General features: G+C 47.1%; 1 protein-coding gene across 5 annotated transcripts in view; it reads right to left on the reverse strand.

Moving 5' to 3' along the window:
- The window catches only part of SLC7A1 (solute carrier family 7 member 1), a 79,185-nt gene that overhangs the window by 25,552 nt on the left and 35,595 nt on the right, over positions 1-18,038 (reverse strand). For 4 of the 5 annotated variants that reach the window (XM_044249526.1, XM_044249530.1, XM_044249529.1 and 1 more), the window contains exons 2-3: positions 14,843-14,942; positions 241-624 (exon numbers count right to left, since the gene is read on the reverse strand). In XM_044249526.1, the coding sequence (XP_044105461.1) occupies positions 241-610 (370 nt within the window). In that variant the 5' untranslated portion in view covers positions 611-624; positions 14,843-14,942. Of the gene's footprint in view, positions 1-240; positions 628-14,842; positions 14,943-18,038 lie in introns of all 5 variants that reach the window. The other variant, XM_044249527.1, reaches the window with a different exon arrangement.

An 18,038-nucleotide genomic window follows, 5' to 3' on the forward strand; every position in this document is an offset into this window, starting at 1 on the left:
CTGGCCTGGCTCATCTCCACTAACAGTCCGATGCACATACCAGAAGGAGGAGCGATACCCCCGAGGCAGGCCCCCCTAACAAAGGGGAAAGGAAGCATGTACCACAGTTCAGGGAGGAGGACAGTCGCAGAGAGGAGCTAGTCTCGGTCCACTCAGGGAGCAGAGGAGAGCATGGCTGTGGTCTGGAGGTGAGAACAGCAGAGAGGGAAGGGGGCAGGCTCCAGGCCTCCTGGGACATACCGATGATGTAGGAGAGGATTAAGTTCCAACCAGTGATGAAGGCCCAGAGCTCCCCAACGGTGACGTAGCTGTAGAGGTAGGCTGAGCCTGTCTTGGGGACCCGAGCGCCAAACTCGCCGTAGCAGAGGCCGGCCAGCACTGAGGCCAGCGCTGCGATCAGGAAGGAGATGACAATGGAGGGGCCTGCGTCCTCACGGGCCACAGCTCCGGCCAGGACATACACACCGGCACCCAGTGTGCTGCCCACCCCCAGTGCCACCAGGTCGAAAGTGTTCAAGCAGCGGGACAGCCGGCTCTCCTCTCGGCTGCAGTCCACCACCTTCCTCCGCAGCATCTGATGCCCGATGTTGAGCAGAACTTTGCACCCCATCGTGTTGTTCAATTCTGCTAGAGAAAAAGAATGTAAGCGTTTATTATTGCCTTTTATCCCATGCATTAACCTCCTCCTATTGCTAAAATATTTTACATCTCAGAATTCCCCAACTGGTCATCAGAACATCCACCTACGACTTCTACCCCTCTCAGGCCTAACCAGCATGGACAGAAATGCCCAGGAGGCCAATTCCTCCAGCGGCCTTGACTTTGAGGTCTCTGAACTTCCACATTTATTGCAGCTCTTAAGGGAGAGCCTTCTATAGGCAGAAATTGCACAGTATGAGAAACACAAATTAATGGCATCATTCTTGTCCTCAATAATCTCGCAATTCCCCTGGAAAAGCAAGATGTTATTCCAAATATGGTTATGGAAGACAAACCCAACCATATTTTAATTATTAAAACCCAGATGCCTTGAATAGCAATGGCAATGCTTTTTTAGACCTTCCTTGGATCCCCTGAGAGCAAGAACCAGGTTAATACAGGTCCAGAACAGAAAAAATGCTGAATTATTGTAAGTTAGGAGTAACGGTTACTCCTCCAAGGAAGCCCTTTTCTTCTGGACTAAAATGTTAGGAGAATGTGCTAGAGGATCCACTTCTGAGCACGAATCACAAGAGGGCACACATTCACCAACAGCCGCCGTCAGCCAACCCGTGTCACCCGGAACAAGCCAAGCGCAGGTCCCAGGATGAGTGCAGACCACGGACCGTACCCTGTGCCAACATACCACCCCCCGTCCGCTAACACACAGGCCAATCCTGCCTGGGCAGCTTGTCCCAAAGGGGCCAGGATGCCAGCGCCCACCCTCACAGACATGGAACAGAGCTCCCCAGCCTCAAGTAGCCTGCACACGTGACTTATTTCCACAGAGGCCAGTCTGAAAAGGACAGAAAAGAGTGGAGAAACCTAACTAGGTTGCTACCTACTCTGCCTAGACCAGGGGGCCACGGTCAACCACAACAAACATTTGATTATGGGATGTGCCAAGAAGGGCACTTGACCTCTGTGATCTTCCTCCCCAAACCATCTAATCAGGAGAAAAATATCAGACAAACGGCAGATGGAGGACATCCTATAAAACACCTAACCAGTGCTCTTCAAAATCCTCAGGGCCACAGGAACAAGGGAAGTCCGAGAAACTGTCACAAGCAAGAGGTGCCTGGGGAGACATGACCACTGAATGTCATGTGGGGTCCTGGAACAGAAAAAGGATCTCGGGAAAAATTACGGAAATCTAAATAAAGTAGGGTTATTAGATTAGGGGCACACGCTAATGTAGGGTGCTAGCAATGGAGGAAGCTGGTGCGAAGAGTATGGGAACTCTACTGGCGCCACAATTTTTCTGTAAGTCTAAAACTGTGCTGAACTAAAGAGTTTATTTAAAAAAAAAAAAAAACAGCTTGTGCAGAGAGAAGCTATCTAGCTACTGAGGTGGAAAAAAACATCATTGCTTTTTCATCTTGATCATCCATGGATGGGTACTGACCTCACCTTGCTACAATCAAGACACCAGAAAACACAGTAATCTAACCGGCGACTGACAGATCTAGCAAAGTCCATACCTAACCACCCATAAGCCGACTGCCCACCCACACCTTGTGGCCTCAGCCACCGGGCGCAGAGTGGTCTGGCACCACCCCCCCACCCCCAGCCCCTGGCCATGGCGCTCCATGTGGTCACACAGGAATGGGAACTGGCCTCTCTCTACTTTATCTGACTGGCCAAGAGAAGACCAAAAAAGAAAAAAAAAAAAAAAAAGCTTCTTCAAGACCCAGAAGTTTTCAGCTAGGAATAACAATCATATGTTCTAATCTCATTATAAAGATGAGGAAAAATAACTCTGAGAGTTGAGGGTCAAACCAGGTCATGGAGCTCGGAAGGCACTGGGCCCCAAGTGCTCATCGAGGGCCCTGGCATTCCAGGTGGGAAGGAAATGATATCACTGTGCTGTAAGGTGGGGAGGAAGTGGGAAGGAAATGAGGAAAGACAACATTATTTGTGGAGCGTAGAGCAGCAGGAAGACCCCAGACACCAGGGTGTGCCAGGAGCAGAAAAGGGCAGGCGTTGTGAGCAAGGGAAGAACAAGCACAGAGCCCAGCAGACCACATGCTGGCCTGCTTCCGAGGCACCCTGGCGAGGCTGCGGGGGATACCTGGGGCAAGCAGGTTTCCCAGAGAGTCAAGACCTGCTGGGGCCCCGGGGCCTGGGGAAGGACCAGCACTAGTGAGAGAGCCCAGGGTGTAAGTCCTCCTGGAACTGCCTTTTCTTTTCTCCGTTTCTTCCTTAGGGGATTAACTGGATTTATTCAAGTCAGATTGTAAATCCTAACAAAGCTCTCAGGAAACAATGGCTTGAATAATGAGTTAAAGAGGCCACATTTCAACACAACCCTTGGCAGAAGAGGTTGCACTAGGGGATGTGCAAAATCCCTGTAAAATCATTCCTGGACATCCTTTTTGGCAGGGAGGGGAGTGTTGTAAGTAGACAGGAATCTCTAGGGAAGAGAAGTGGATTGGGGAAGCTCCTTATGACGCACACCGGTTTTGACCTGACTGGTAAATGCCACTGACATTTAGAGAGTGCCTACTGCCCCTCCTACAAGTCCTCTGCCTAAAGTAAGTGCACCCCACCCCCCAAACAAAAAAAGCCAGTGCAAGGCAAGGACAGGGCAATTAAATAGCATCTTCTTTCCTGGGCTTTCACAGAGTGAGCGGGGGCCCAGGAGGTTAGGTGGGATGAGCCATCTGCCATCCTCTAAAAGACAAGACCCATTCTGTCTTGGGCTCTGGAAGGGCTGGTCCATAATTTATACTCCTTTCTCCAAAGTCCGTTGTTGTCTGGAGCAGAAGCAAAAGCTACTGGAGCCCAGACATATGCGGGGGACACACTTCTGAGCTTCCTCAGAACAGAAGGCAAACAAGAGTGCCATGATCGTGCCAGGCCAAAATGAGCCCTCAGGAGGTGCAGAGCTGTGGGGGCAGGGGGAGCACAAATGCCCATGAACCACCAGCAACAGGTGGGCACGCACCTGTCAGCCAGAAACCTGCTCAAGGAACTCACTTCCTAATGCTGGGGGTGCAGTACCCTCTTCGACTTAAGGGGGCAGTTTACTGGATTGCATAACTAGATACAAATACTGGTTTTCAAGTGTAATGTGGAAAGGGAAGTCTTGGTTGAGTACAAAATGTGACTAGACAGGCGCAATTCAATTCCCCTAAATGGGCACACAGCATCTCTCTTCTCTAGGGACAGTTCTGGGCCCCTTCCTTGCCCCAGCAGCCCGGGGGAACTGCTCTGTGAACCACGGCGTGGGGAGCACAGAATGGACTTGTGACAGGAGACTTCCCACTATTTTTACCTTGGTTACTTTTCTTTTTGTTTTTTTCTTATTTAGTTTTTATGCAGTTGTATGCAGTTGGCATACAAGTGATGCTGGTGTCTTGGTTACTGCTGAAGTACTACCTGCCATCGGGGGGAAGGGCAAGCTCAGTTCCCTTGGAAGACGCTGGAAAAACAATGCAATCAAATGCCACTGAGAGGACCGGAGTGGATGGCCCAGGGAAGGCACGGGTCTCCAAGTAGCAGGGTAGCTGAAAATGAGATAATTGCCATGTCCTGGGTTCAAGTTTAAGGAATATCCTCTCCGTCTCCCTAGAGTAGCATAAAACTATATTCTCCGAGTGGCATCAACTGTCAGGATTTTGTACACATTATGCCACTATTTCTATTCATGCTGAAACCCCAAAGGTGGTCATTCAACCAACAGGGAGACGAAAGAACACCCATCCGCATAAACCTAATCTAACCGTTCAAATTCCCACAATGGTGGGTTGTTACGAACTTCTTGCTGCTGGGGTTTATGCAGAAAGATGCCACAGAGGTTTTGAAAGTGTTATCTGAAGATTAGGTCATCCTTTCTTGTGGGGAGGAATCTGTACAACGATCAACAGCTACACTAAATCCCACCACATCTCACCAATCTCACCCCATTTTGATGCCCTAAGCTCAACACAGCCAGGATTTATGGAAATGCATAAACCCATGGTCCCACCCCAGGAAGCTGAGTGTCGGGGTGGGAAGAGGTAAGCACACACGACAGCTCCAGAAGCTGGGCCCATCGGGTGATGGAACTCCAAAGGAGAAGGTCTCACTGTCCATCTCAAAGGCCACTTCAGGCCTTCCCCCTTGCCATCTGAAAGTAGCATGTTGTTATGGAACCCTTCAACCCTTCATGAGTGAAACGGTGTAAAGCAAAGAAACAACCATTAATTACATGGAAAACTTGTTGAGCGTTCCAAGACCCCCAAAAAATCACCTCCATTAGTCTTTTCTGACACTTTAGGACACATCTTGCTAAAGGATCTCAAGAAAATCGAGATAGAGCAGAGTTACTCACAGATACAGTTCAGAGCTCTGGCGCTGCAAAACAAATGCTGAATGCCATTTTTGCTTTTTTTTTTTTTTTTAAAATATTTTATTTATTTATTTGACAGAGATCACAAGTAGGCAGAGAGGCAGGCAGAGAGAGAGAGGAGGAGGAAGGCTCCCCGTTGAGAAGAGAGCCCGACGTAAACAAGTAGTACTTTGTAATAGCAGAGTGTCATAATGCAAATCTTTAAAGAGTGTGGGACACCTGTCCTTTCCATGAGGAAAAGATGCGTGATTTCATTAGGCAAGGACAGAGGCGTACAGTCTGTAAGTCCACCCGTGCATTTCCTTGCTTTCATCGGAAGCCTCAGTAATAAAGATGCTTTATGCTTTTCTATCACAGGCCACAGATAACGTGGCTTCTCACTGGCATGGGCAGGCACAAGATCCAATGTGATCACATGCCCTCACAGCGCCCACCCATCCTCCAAATCTCGGTGACTTTAACACTCTGGCCATATCAGAAAAAGCCTCAGGAGCCCAGCCGTCCATGGTTTGCCTCCTTCTATTGATTCCACAGGGCTAAATGCAGAAAGCTGTCGGAAGCTTCTGATGTCCCATCAGCAGCAGTGTGGACAGCCCAACATGTGGCCATAAGCCCTGAGTCTGTCTTCACAGTGGAGCAGAGCTGCTGGACGGAGGGAAGCAGGAGGAGGCAGCAAAGTAGAGGTGTTGCCTCTCGGTCTTGACTTCCAAGCCACAGGGGGACAGGCCAGGAGGCGGCCATGGGGACCCACCTCAGGTGCACACCCACCAGGGCAGCACAGCTTTCCGGCACAGGTCAGGAAGTCAGTCAGGGAAAAGGAAAGTACTCAAGAGAGCTTCCAAAGCAGAAATGGCAAAGAGCAAGGCGAACGGGAATGCAGACACTGACCATGAGAGGGCCCTTCAGCCAGGCAAGGAACACAAAGGCACAGGGAACCAGGCTCCATGGTAGCTGTGAGTGGTGCCACCGCCCCATGAGCTCACGAAGCACAGAGACCCAAGCCGATCACGCACCCATGGGGCTGAGAGTGGACAGTGCCATCCTAACCAAAGAACTAGAACAAGATCTGTCATGGGCAAATCTGTTGCCGAAATAGTATGCAGGCAGACAAGCGTTTTCAACAGCTTTAATGTTCTGGGAAAATATCAAGTAAAAAAGCCCATTTTATTATTCCAGTGAGCATGTAGGTGAGGGGGAGGGGTGTGTAAAGGACCAAAACACTGAGATAATCTTTCAGATTACAGGTTGTTTTCTTCGTTTCTGTATTTGTCGTAATGCCTGTGATGAGATGTGTTAACTTTCTAAAGCAGAGAACAAATAGCACTAGTTAATAAAAACTAACATTTTGGAACATCAGCCAAATGAAAGATCCCTCAGATAAATTATTTCATTTAATCTTCACACCACTTTATCTATCTGGCAATACTCTGCATTCCAGAAATAAGGAAACCCAGCATTACCAGAACACAGTCATTCACAACCTTGGGTGTGCAAGAGAATCACATGGTAAGATTTTTTAAATGAATGATGCCCAGCCCACCATAGACCAAGTCATTCCTTTGACTTTCTCCCTTGCCGAAGAGCATGGAGCCAGTGAACAATGGAATCAGGGTTCAAGCCCAAGTCTTTCTGCCCCAAAGACTTGCCCCATCCTCTGAAGCAGGATCTGCAGGTTTGAAGAACAGGCACGGAGGGTGTGGGGAGCTGGTACCGGAGAGAAGCAGGGACAGGAGGTGGGGCTGACTGGCGGAGGGAAAGGTCTCTGTGTGTCCCACCACGAAAGTGGCGCCTAAGCGCTCCTTCATCCCCCAGCACAAAGGATGCACGGAGCAGTGTTCACAGGACCACATCCTAAAGAGCACCCAGAGCAGACACTCGGTGTTAGGAAGCAGATAGGAAACCGACCGTCATCTTAGGTAATCACTGCCATTACTCTCCAACAACTTAGGAAGGTCTCTCTATCAAAAGGGATGTTGTTAGCGGACTAGCTAATGGTCTGAGTTACTAAAGAATATGTTTCTGTTTCTCCAAACAAACAAAAATGTAAAAAGTTGTCAGTTGGGTTCAAATCCAACCTAAGCAACATAGTCTTGTCTACGAAGACTTGAAACAATTCCCATTTTCCTCACAGGAAAATGTCACGGGGTGTGCTCTATCCCCATCACCTTGAGCGACAGCTTCCCCGCTCCACTCCATGGTGGGACAGCTTGAGTACCTGTCACACCCTCAGCCTACTGTTTTGTAATTCATTATCTTTAAGTCAGTGTTTGGGGTTCTCAGTTTCCAAATCTATCTTTTTTAACGATTTTTTAAAAGGTTTTATTTATTTATTTGGCAGAGAGAGAAAGAGAGTACACAAGTGGGCAGAGAGGAAGGCAGAGAGGGAGAGGAAAGCAGGCTTCCTGCTGAGCTGAGAACCCGATGTGGGTTTGATCCCAGGATGCTGAGATTATGACCTGAAGGCAGAGGCTTAATCCACTGAGCCACCCAGGTGCCCCTCAGTTTCCAGATCTAAAGATGAGACAGCACTGTTGTCCCACTGTTGCAGGTACACACGAGGGTCAAATGAGACAACGCATTAAGGAGCTCACTGAAAAACCAAATCCATTATTCTTCCAATGCAAAGAGCTGCTATTATTGCCACACCAGTAGGCATTCTGGTGTGGCATTCCTCATTCTCATTTCTTTCTTCAAAACATCAATTTGCAAACTGTCGGCTGTCTCTGCTTCCCGGTAGCAGAAGGCAGGTAATCCCCATCAGCGAAGGGTTCCCGTGGTCAGGGCTGTCTTTAAGTGAGGCTTTGACACAGATATTTGCCTAACTTAGCTATAGTCAAATCTTTTCAATATTATCTACTCAAATTGAAGAATGATATAAAAAACAAGAAGCCAGGGAAAGAACTACTAAGCACAATTTCATAAAAACCAGATACCCAGATACAATCTAGAAATGCTCCTCTTCAAGCCAACAGGATGTGATTAGATAGTAGTTATGTCTCTGGATGGCATTTCCATCACTAGGGAAGGCTGTCCTTTATCAGGACAGAGGCCCTGGCCCCGTGTACAGAAATGCATTACGACAAAAACACGCATTCCATCAGGAGCTCAGAGCTCCTCTGATACATGCCTTTAATCATACCTACTTTTGCAGTATGTGACAAAAACGTTCTGTATCTGGAATCTGAAGCCAAGTGATCTACAAACTCTGTGGGCATCTCTAGTACAATGCTGATTAACCAGAACTGAACAGGAGCCTGGCCCTGCAGAGTGGGGGATTTCATTAAGTCAGCTTTCCATGAACTGTTAAGCACTTCATTTGGGCCTTAAAAGCTGTTATATGTTTGTCTCTCAAGCAGAAAAGCAATGTCTTAAATAAAGTTCCCCTAATATCAGAATTCAAACTTACTAACTCAACATTGCTTCTTTAATTCTCTAGGCCTCCAAGGTATCCTGAAAGAGTTTTCTGCAGCTCCTTCCAGAACTGTCCTCTTACAAAAAGCACAAGGAGAACTGGCATCTAGACCTGGAGCAAAGCAGAGGATTCCACACAAAACTGATGTAACTTTCACTGCACACTCACAGTCCCATTATTTTTACATTTACTAATGCATTCACTCAACAAACCCGGGCAGTTCACAGATTTAGACGCCCAGCTCCAGTAAATTTCCACGCTTCCCCATCTTCCCATGGTCACAAGCAACTCTGTGAAAAAAAACCTGAATTTCTAGAAATGCACTGGTTCCAAGGTAGATAAAGCAGCTGTGAAAAATCAGGTCCAGCTCCTTGAACTAAGCTGGAGAACTCACAAAGAGGTTAGGGTTCTTGGGAAACAAGGAACATTCTACACCAGCTCCTCAACAGAAACACATTGCAAATTTATTTAATCCCCACCAGAGACCAACAGTAGCAACTGTTACTCCTCTCAGGAGAGTAAGAGTGGAGTTTAGAAGGCAGTTTATGTACATGCACGTGCGCATATGCATGTTTATATATATATGCATTGGATTCCAGAAACCCTATCTATGCCAGGTGCCAAACGGACTCAGCTTCGACCAAACTTATTCTCCATGCTACTGACAATTCTTAATGTGTCACCTGATCCTACAAATAAAAGATTCACAAGGGTTAAGTGACATCCTCTTCTTGAATGATAGCTCCTCTGTAAAAATTAAGTCAATTAGTTATTCACATGGTGGAGTAAATTAACATAATCCACCTACTTCCCTCCAGCTGCTGGGCAAGACCCATGGGCTTTGAGGCAATAGGAACTTTATTTGGGAGTGAGGAAAGGTGGGTAGTTTGGGTTCCAGAGCCCAACCAAGTCTTGAGGGAATGTTCTGGAAAGCATACAGACAGCAAGTCTTAGAAAAGTATGTGTTAGAAAGAGCAGGCCAAAGCAGATGGATTAGATATTATGTTGGAGATACTATATCCCTTAAAAAAGCAGGGAGAAAGTGTCAAAAAAAAAAAAAAAAAAGAGAGAGAGAGAGAAAGAGAGAGAGAAACATGAAATAGCACCTCTGGGAAATAATAATAACATATCGAATATGAGTTTATATAAAGAATGGCCTGGAAGGGAAACTGAAGTAGTTGTCTTTCAACAGGTGATTAAGGACATTTTTTATTTTCTGCATATGGATAATTTTTTCTATGAGTGTGGACTGCTTCTGAGTTAAGGGGAAGGAAATATTCTAATAAAACCAACAAACAAACAAGTGGAAAAAAAGGAAGGCATAAGCGTCCAAAGACACGTTAAATCCATGTCAAGAGTCTACCTGGGAGATGTGAATAATTGAGTACGTGGGATTTCATTACGCTTTCTCCCTACATTTGTGCATGTTTGGAAATTTCCAAAAGTGAATGTGAAAAGAAAGGAACCCACTCAGGGCTAACCCAGAAAACAAAGAAGAAATTCTTCCACAACCCTTATCAACCCCTACCTCCAGGACCGGAAGAGTCCCCCAGTGCTATAAGCCATGGAGTCTAATTAAATAGTGTTTAACACAGGATTAGATTGAACCATATGAAATTATCAATATTCAGCTATTTTTTTTAACCTAGAAAAACAGCCACGAGTAAAGGATTTGTCACAGGCCGACCTCGTCGTACCTCTTACCAGCCTTGTTCCTACACATCCTCTGAGCCGAAGTCTGTATCAAATCTGGGGAAGCAGACTGCAACCAGAAAAGGCAACATGGGTTCCAATGAAGAGATTTAAGGGGGAAAAAAAGGAGTGATTCAGAGGTTCTTCTGAGCTTGTAGTGGCTGAAAGAGAGACACCTGTAGGCATGTGTGTTTTTGTGCATGTTCTGTGTACCCATGAGGGACACGAGTTTGTCTTGTGGGTCACATGTCACTGCTGAGGTGACCAGGGAGGGAAGGCACAGGCCCACTGAACTGCCTGTGACACACATCAGACGACCCAGGTGAAGTGAGGTGACCATGGTGGACAGGCGGGTGGGGCAGGACTGTCCTTTTACCAGAGTCTTGAATGGCCAGCTGAGAAACTGACACTCAGACGTGAAATTTTTAAGCGAAGGAAGACCATCTCAAAAACCTTCTCTTGGAAGGATTGCTCTGGTCTTGTCAGAGTGGAGAGGGAAACAGCACCAGGACAGCTAACTGCTCGTGGCTCAGCCTTCTTTCTCTGGGGAGCAAATCAATTATGTTTGCCTTTGAGCATGATATTTTAATCTGACTAATAAAGCACTTTTGCACAAGCAAAGGCTCTAATCTTTCACATTCACCTGCCATTTGCTCCCTGTCTGGGCTTTCTCCTCAAAGAGCCTGGAGATACACAGACTCCACACACCCACAGTTACCATGGGAATTATCTATGTGGCATATATCATGCACGAATAACCCCTCAGCAGGAAATGCCACATTTTATGGTTGGTCTTCCTGTAATGACACTTTACCGGTAGCCAAAATCGCAAGCCCTCATCCCAAAAAGAAAAGCATGTAAATGTTGAAAGAGATGGCACAGCCTCCTTGTGCGGCCAGCCACCTTCCTTGTTGAAATCCAGCAATGACCTGCTGCACTCATCTACCTTTCGGAATATACTGGGAGGAAACCCCCAGTATGTGGGGCCAGAATGGTCTCCGTTTTCTGGCTGAGAAATGACTCTGAAGCCCCGGAAGCAAATGGCCAGTTCCACAAAGGTCCGTGCACCAAAAAATGCTGGAGCAAACCACCAAATGCTGGTGGAGGACTGCCAGCGGGTCAGGCTGCCATCAGGTGGACAAGGCAGCCCAGGAAGTTGGACAAGTGTCGCTCCTTTAACCAGACAAAAGAGTAGCATTTGGTGTGCGGGGGCTCCTGCAGCGTGTGAGATGGAGCACCGATGCATCCTCTGTCCCAGGCAGCGCCACCTGCTGTGTTTCATGAAGACTCCAGGGCAATCCAGTCACCCTGTCCCCTACAGAATGCTACCTGAATGTGACCCCACAGCCTCTCCATGTAACAACAGTCAATCATCCAGACTGCCGTTCATGAAACTCTCTGTTCTTTGGTGACTGCTTTATAACAATCAGGGTCCACAACTCCAGAGAATGAGGAGACACAGCACAGAATCCTGTTATTTTTAAGGAATTTTTAAAGGGTAACTCACAGACATCACAACTTAGGCCCCAAATAACACTGTCTACATAGACAATGCCACAGAAAAAAATTACTAGGAGGGCGTCTTGCCTTCTAAAAGTTCACAGCCAGTCAGTCAGACTTGAGACTCAGGACCACACTTCCCGACACAAACACTGTGACAAACTGCAGCCAGGTTCCAAACCAGCTTGGACTGTGGAATCCAAAGCCAGGTTCCACAAACAGCAACTTCACCTGAAATTCCTGCTGTGGAGTGGAGCGCTATGGGGGCAAGAGGACATCCGAGTGGGTTAGAAGAAGGAATGGACCCTATAAAGTTGTGATCCTTTAAAGGATTTAAAGCATGGGTCATTTTGGAGAAAACAAAGGAGCATTTTAAAATAACTTCCCACAAAAATGGACAGTAGATGGCAATCGCTTTTCAAGGAGCAGGTAAAGGTGATCTGTGGTCGGCAGTCTCTAAGGTGGCCCCACGATCCTCTCCTTGTGTTTCCCTGAGTGTGTGGGGGAACTGGGACTTGCTTTTAGTCAGCAGAACATGGCAACGGTGCTGACGTCACTTGGTGATTACGTGCCATGACATCAGGCTCCATCTTGCTAGCAGCCTCTCCTTGCCAGCTTAATGAACCAAGGAGCCACACTTGGAAAAGCCACATGGCCATGAATGTCAGCCAGCAAAAGGCCAGGGCTCTGGGGTCCTACAACCTTGAGGACATGGATTTGCCCAACAACCTGAGGGAGCTTAGAAGCAGCTTCTACCCCAGCCACGCCTCCAGATGAGAATCAAACCGTAGTAACACCTTGACTCCAGGCTTGTGAGCCAAGCCGTGCCCTGACTTCTGACCACAGGAACAATGAAACAGATGGGTGTTGTTTCAGGCCTCCGAGTTGGTGGTTTGTTATTCTCCCGTGGTCCAGTCATGAGGCAGGCAGTGAGTCTGCATCCGTTCTCTCTTTAAATCTTCAAGAAGCTAAAAACCAGAGCCCAACATTTCTTTAACTTTCTCTGTTTTAATGGTGGTGTTAATGTTTCCTTGAATTGCAACTATTTTTTCTTTAAGTCTAAGTGATCTGAAAGCCATTTCCTCCTCTGGAAAAATGGCATGCATTAAATGACTATTATGTCATTTTGACAGAATGGCGTGTCTGCCCCGGGGCCACTCTCCTGGGAGTTATAGGAGAGATAAAGGTAAGCAATGCACCGTCCCTGGGCTCAGAGTGCACACAGTCTGGGAAGGAAGACTAAAGCAAGCATCAAACCATTCGGCAAATATTTGCCTTAGGCCTACTCTATGCCTCCCCACCCTTCTAGGTGCTGAGGAAACACCAGGGAAGGGAACCAAGCGACCTAGTGGCCTGCCCTCTGGGCAGGAAGATGGTTAAGATAAACCAAGGAGCACAAACAAGTGTGGCAGAGACCAAAAAGCCTCCAGGGGGCGTACCACCTCTGTCACCATCTGGCACCTGGTAGGATCTCTTCACTCAAGAAGGGCCTACCTCCTGGTGGTTTCTAGTTCCCCTGATTTAGGTGCAGTTCACGACACAAGCCTAAGGGCCTGAGAACCAAGGATGGCTTCCCCACGCATTCTGTCGCAGTGTCCTGATCCGAGAAACAGATCTGATGTAGACTTTTCACCCCAAGGTGAACACTCAGCACGACCCCCCTCCACACACACATACAGGCCAAGCTCTGGTATTTGGTAACAGGAAGAGGTTCTAAAACAGTCTGTTAAGACAGCACAGACACATCTGCCTATCGCAGGAAGAGGAGGAAGAGTGCAGAATGAACTCACTCTAAGCACTTTTACTAAATAAGACCTGAAAGGAGAAGGAAAGAAAAGGACATCCGAGGTCCACAATGGCTTCTGGCACAACGCAGGATAGCCTCCCATGACCCTGCTGGCAAGGATCCAGCTTTCCTGATTGTCTTCGCAAAAGTGCACCTGGTAACCTACACTTTCGTTCTGACATTGACCAGTTGCAATAGCCTCATTAACAAGGGGGAGTCTCCCAAGGACATAGAAGCCATGGGCAGCCCTCCTAATTTCAAGGCCACTTGCTTCAAGATGCTTCCCTGTGGCAAAGGTCATGGGCCATATCCCCTGCAAAGTCCCTCTGGTGAAGGATGACCTTGATTATAGGTGCATTCTTGATAGAGCTATATTTGGAATTAAGAGTCTGAATGGCTCAAAGGATTGTAAGAATGTGAGAGAGACAGAGAAGCATCAGGTGAGGTTCTTTTATAAACACACATGCCTGAAAAACTTTACCTCCGTTTTTTTAAATGCACAAAATAGTGACAATAACAATGAAGTGCCCATACTTGGTGAACTTGTTACTTCAATCAAAAAATAACCGGAGTGATAGCTTTTAATTATTTTAATAGAAGAACCCTTCTTTCCCAAACCACCTCCTCTGCTGAACCCAACTGTGAGAATCAGATAAAACTGGAACCACTGTGACACAGACAGACAGGAGACACTGTGCCCCACTGGCTAGCCCTGACCTTCCCCCACCTTCCCTGCCTGGCTCCTTGGCCTCCTCAGGACTCTGGGGCTCCAAGGACCCACCTGAAATACACTGACCTATGGCAGATCACTACAGCACCTGAACCCAAGAATAAGCCACAGGAAGATCCCTAAGTAAAAGAGGGAAAATCTGAGGAATGAGTGGGTAGAAGAAAGAGGAAAAGCTTGAGAGCAGGAAGGCAACTGGAGCCAGCCCTTGACCTTGCGAAGCAAAGGCTCCAAGAGTCAAAGGCAGGACCACAGCACAGTGCATCAGGACTACTGCACAGGGACCCTGGCCCAGAGCAGGTCCCACCAAGTCCCACACACCACGCTGCACACCAGCATCTACACCAGGATGGAGGGGCAGGCTCTGGCAGATCTCTCCACAGCATGCCTCGGTGGCCTCTGTTCAGAAGCCTTGCCATCTGCAGGGTATTTTGAGTTCTGTTTGAAGGAATTGTAGGAATTCAATAAAACCATGAAAGCAAGGAGAAACATCTGTCTTCTGTTGAGTGGATGGGCCTGAAGACCTAGAGGACTCTGAAAAGGCAGAGTAGTCATAAGCTTTAAAAGACAATGACATAGAGTATAGCTGTCCCTTAACCTATAAAGTCAACAGCCAACAGAAGGACTAAACAGACAATATATTCTAGCACCCAAGAGACGGTCCTGCAGGATGTGCAGGTGGGCAGAATGTACCTGAAATAGGACGTAAGAACTCGTCACCTCGTCACCTGAGGATCACCTGGGTCCTGGAGCAAAGACGTCTCAGGAGGGATGAGATGGGAGCTTCTTGCTCCTGGAAAGCAAAGAAGAATCATTAGGCCCCATCAGGTTGGTTCCCAGAACCACCACACCTTTGGCTGCGACAAGGAGGGATGACTCCATCCTGCTCAGCAACAGGAAGGACATCCCACCTTACAAAGATGAATGGCATCGTGGCTGAGAAGGTGAGGGTCGGAGAGGGTCGGAGTGAAGCACCACTGGCTGGGGAACGAGACAGGAAACCGGACAAGGTGGCTTCCAAACCAGTGATCCTACAACGTGACCTCCATCGGTGATGATCCTATCTCAAACAAGGATGGTATCAAAGCATCAGCCAGACAGGCCACCTCCATAGATCTAGGACACAGGGGCAGGTGAGTACAAGCTCTGAGGCCCTCGCCAGGAGCTGTGAGGGGAGTAAATCCCCCCTCTGAAAATGGCATTGAGCACTGAGACCAGCAGAGGCAGACAGCCTCAGCTGGGTCCTTTAGGAAACAGGGGGACACCATCTATGAAAGGCATTTTGCAGCAGACTCTCCCAGAGCAGCTGCCCAATGGGCTCAAGTGTAGCCCTGCTTGGCAGACACCAGGATGGGCTGGGATGCTCTAAACATAGGATGTGTGCTCTCGTGACAAGCTGGCGGAGTGCCCTACAGTCCCACAACGAATGCGACCAAGTGATTGGAGTCACCACCGTCTGCAAGTGGGATCAGTCACCTTCACGGGGGGCGTCCTAGGAAGAGGCTTGTCGAGGAGTAGCACATAGTCCTTCATTTCCTCCATCTTACCATTTCTACTTCACACACTCATGGGCTTGCCCAGGAGCTGGAGGGGTCTAATGAAGCCTCCTGAAGACAATCTGCACCACTGTGAACCCAGAGAGGATTATCAGTATGCCAAAGAGGCACAGGAAGATGCAAGTCAACACGGAGAGTTCCAGAACCTCGGCAGCAGCACACGGATTTCCCACAACCAAAATCCGACTCCATCCTCACCTGCACTCATTCCACATCAATACTCCATTCTCCTCCCCTTCTGTTCTGAAAATGTCCAAACCCTCAGAAAAGTTAAATGAACATTTAGAGTCTTCCCCTACATTCACCAATATTTAACATTTGCTATTATCTGCTTTATCTTTATATAAATATAAACTGTTCTCAGAAGCCACTTGAGAGTGAGCTATGATGGCTACCATGACACTTGACCTCTAAGCACTTTGGTAACCTGAGAAGGGCACTCTCCTACGCAAGTCTAATGCCATTATCATACCAAAGAAACAGATATTCATTCAGTAGCATCTCAAACACAGCCCAGAACAAACACACTGCTCATTCCCTCTCATGCGCCAAGCACCACAAGGGCCCTGAGAGGGCCACGGTCCAGCAGGGGAGACCGACATACAGACGCATTTCCGCGACAAGGGCACCGAGATGGTGTGGCTCACATGGGGGTCTCTACCTCCGTGAGCTCCACCTGGAGATGTGAGAAGAGGCTTATGCGATGACGTAATGTTTACAAGATGAGTCTAGCCAACACATACAGAGCAGGAGCTGAATGTAAAAACAGAGTGGCTTGAATGTGACATGGCAAGGAGGAATTAAGGTTGCAAGAGGAATAAAGACGCTAATCAGCTGACCTTGAGATAGGAGGATTTTCTGATAGAATCAGTGAGGGTCCCTACAAGATGGAAGAGAAAGCAGGAGAGTCAGTGTCAGAGGGATGCAATGTGAGAGACCCCATCAGCCACCCTGGTTCTGAATGTGTCAGGGGACCAGGAGCCAAGGCAGGCAGGCAGCCTCTGGAAGCTGGGAAGGACAAGGAGCCAGATTCTCTCCAGAGTCTTAGGAATGGAGCACATCCCTGCCCACACCTGGACCTGAGCCTGGTGAGACCTATTTCGGACTTCTGATCTCCATCCAGAACCGGAAGACAATAAATGTGTATGGTTTTAAGTGAATGAGAAAACAAAACAAAAAACTGTGGAGGCTGGAAACAAGGCTGGAAACTGTCAAAGCGCTGGGAGATGGGGGCAAGCCCTTATGGCCAAGCCAAGAAAACTACACTTTGTTCTCTGGGGAAGGGAGAGAGCCAAGAGCCATGATCGGATCTCTATCTGGAATAAAAGGAGCAGAATCTAGAAGAAAAACAACCGATAATGTTGGTTGCCATTGATAAATTTGACCTTTCAAACAAACAAACAACTTAAAATTTTGGGAAACTTGCATCCGTCACCCAGAACTTGAAAGTTTCTCAAAACTTAGAGAATTTTCTGATGATACTGGTGGTGATACTAACAAATGTGATTTTTAGAAAACAATTACCTGATAAAATCTGTCCACCTCTGGAAGATCTGTTTAATTCAGTAAGACAGTAATTTACTGAAACAAAATCATACATGGAAAAATGGCTGATTCAAAGGAGAAAATGGATTTTTTTTTAATGTACAAAACAGACCCATTTTCCAGTAAAAAAAAAAAAAAAGCTTATCAATATGGATTCAGATTCTACTGTGGAACCAACTATCTCCTTTCAAGTTTTCGTGCAGTATCAAAAAAGAATACCCATAATTGTCCATAAAGACTCCTGAAGTCCTCTTCCTTTTCCAAGTACTATCCAAGGTCACATTTTCTTTATATATTACAACTAAAACAACACATCAAAACTGACTGATGCATAACCAGACATAAGAATCAAGTTGTCTTCAATTAAGCTGAACATTAAAGAGATTGTTAAGTATATAAAACGACGCTACTCTAATTTTCCGTTGTTGTTGTTCTGGAAACTAGGTATTTTCCATAAAAATGTTATGCTAACATAAAATGATTTACTGTTGTTATTTTTAGATGGATTAGTATATAAACACTTGAAGTTGTTCTAGATTCTAATTTGTAACATGATAAGCATTTATACATACAACCCACATAAGCAAAGCTCCTTCAAGTCCTTCACAGTCTGCAATTACAGAGCACAGGGGGGTTCCAAGACCAAGCGGTTTGAGAACTGCTGCATTCTGGGCTGTCCAGTCAAGTGAACATGGCCACGCTGGATCCAAGCTCATGTCACAAAACTCTGCTCACACTTTCCTGTCCTGGTATACAAGCAGTTAATGCCCAACTCAGAGGTCCTGAAG

The sequence above is a fragment of the Neovison vison genome, chromosome 5, assembly GCF_020171115.1.
Source record: "Neovison vison isolate M4711 chromosome 5, ASM_NN_V1, whole genome shotgun sequence".
Lineage (NCBI taxonomy): Eukaryota > Metazoa > Chordata > Mammalia > Carnivora > Mustelidae > Neogale > Neogale vison.